This window comes from Eimeria mitis, genomic scaffold (genome assembly GCF_000499745.2).
Source record: "Eimeria mitis Houghton genomic scaffold, Emh_scaff5063, whole genome shotgun sequence".
NCBI lineage: Eukaryota > Apicomplexa > Conoidasida > Eucoccidiorida > Eimeriidae > Eimeria > Eimeria mitis.
The window spans coordinates 1,437-2,072 of record NW_013573357.1 but is presented as its reverse complement, the minus strand read 5'-3'; the positions used below and the strand labels follow the sequence as shown (position 1 = coordinate 2,072).

General features: G+C 51.3%; 1 protein-coding gene across 1 annotated transcript in view; it reads left to right on the top strand.

Moving 5' to 3' along the window:
• The window catches only part of EMH_0079550 (elongation factor Tu GTP-binding domain-containing protein, putative), a gene marked incomplete at both ends in the record, with an annotated part of 2,688 nt that overhangs the window by 1,617 nt on the left and 435 nt on the right, over positions 1-636 (top strand). The window contains one exon of the mRNA XM_013500142.1: positions 25-545. Within this exon, the coding sequence (XP_013355596.1) occupies positions 25-545 (521 nt within the window). The remainder of the gene's footprint in view (positions 1-24; positions 546-636) is intronic.

Genomic DNA, 636 nt, shown 5'->3' with positions numbered 1-636 from the left:
TAGCAGTGCTGGTGATTGATGTAGAGCAGCAGCTGCAGCAGCAGCAGCAGCAGCAGCAGCAGCAGCACGAACAGCAGCTGCGACAGCTTATATTACAAGCTGCTTCTGGCGGCCTTCCTGTTGTCTTTGTTCTCAATAAAATAGATAAACTACTAAAAACCAGCAGCAGCAGCAGCAGCAGCAGCAGCAGCAGCAGCAGCAGCAGCAGCATAAAGGCTGCGCTGCAGCAGCTGGCAGCAGCAGACGCAGCGTTGCTGCGTGTCAACGAGGAATCAGGTGCAGCAGCAGCAGCAGAAGCAGCAGCAGCAGCAGCAGCAGCAGCAGCAGGAGAAGGGAATAACCAGGGTGCTGCAGCGCAGCAGCTGCTGCTGCTGCGCATGCTGCTGCGGCGTGTGTGTCAGCAGCTAATTGATGAACGGCTGCTGCCGCAGCAGCAGCAGCAGCAGCAGCAGCAGCAGCAGCAACAGCAGCAGCAGCAGCAGAATATTGCTGCTGCTGCTATGCATGCAGTTGCTACTTCTGCGCTCTATGGGCACGGCATCGAGGTAAATATATTTATTTTATTTTTTTATTTTTTTATTTTTTTATATTTTTTTATTTTTAATAAATAAATAAATGTCTGCTGCTGCTGCTGCT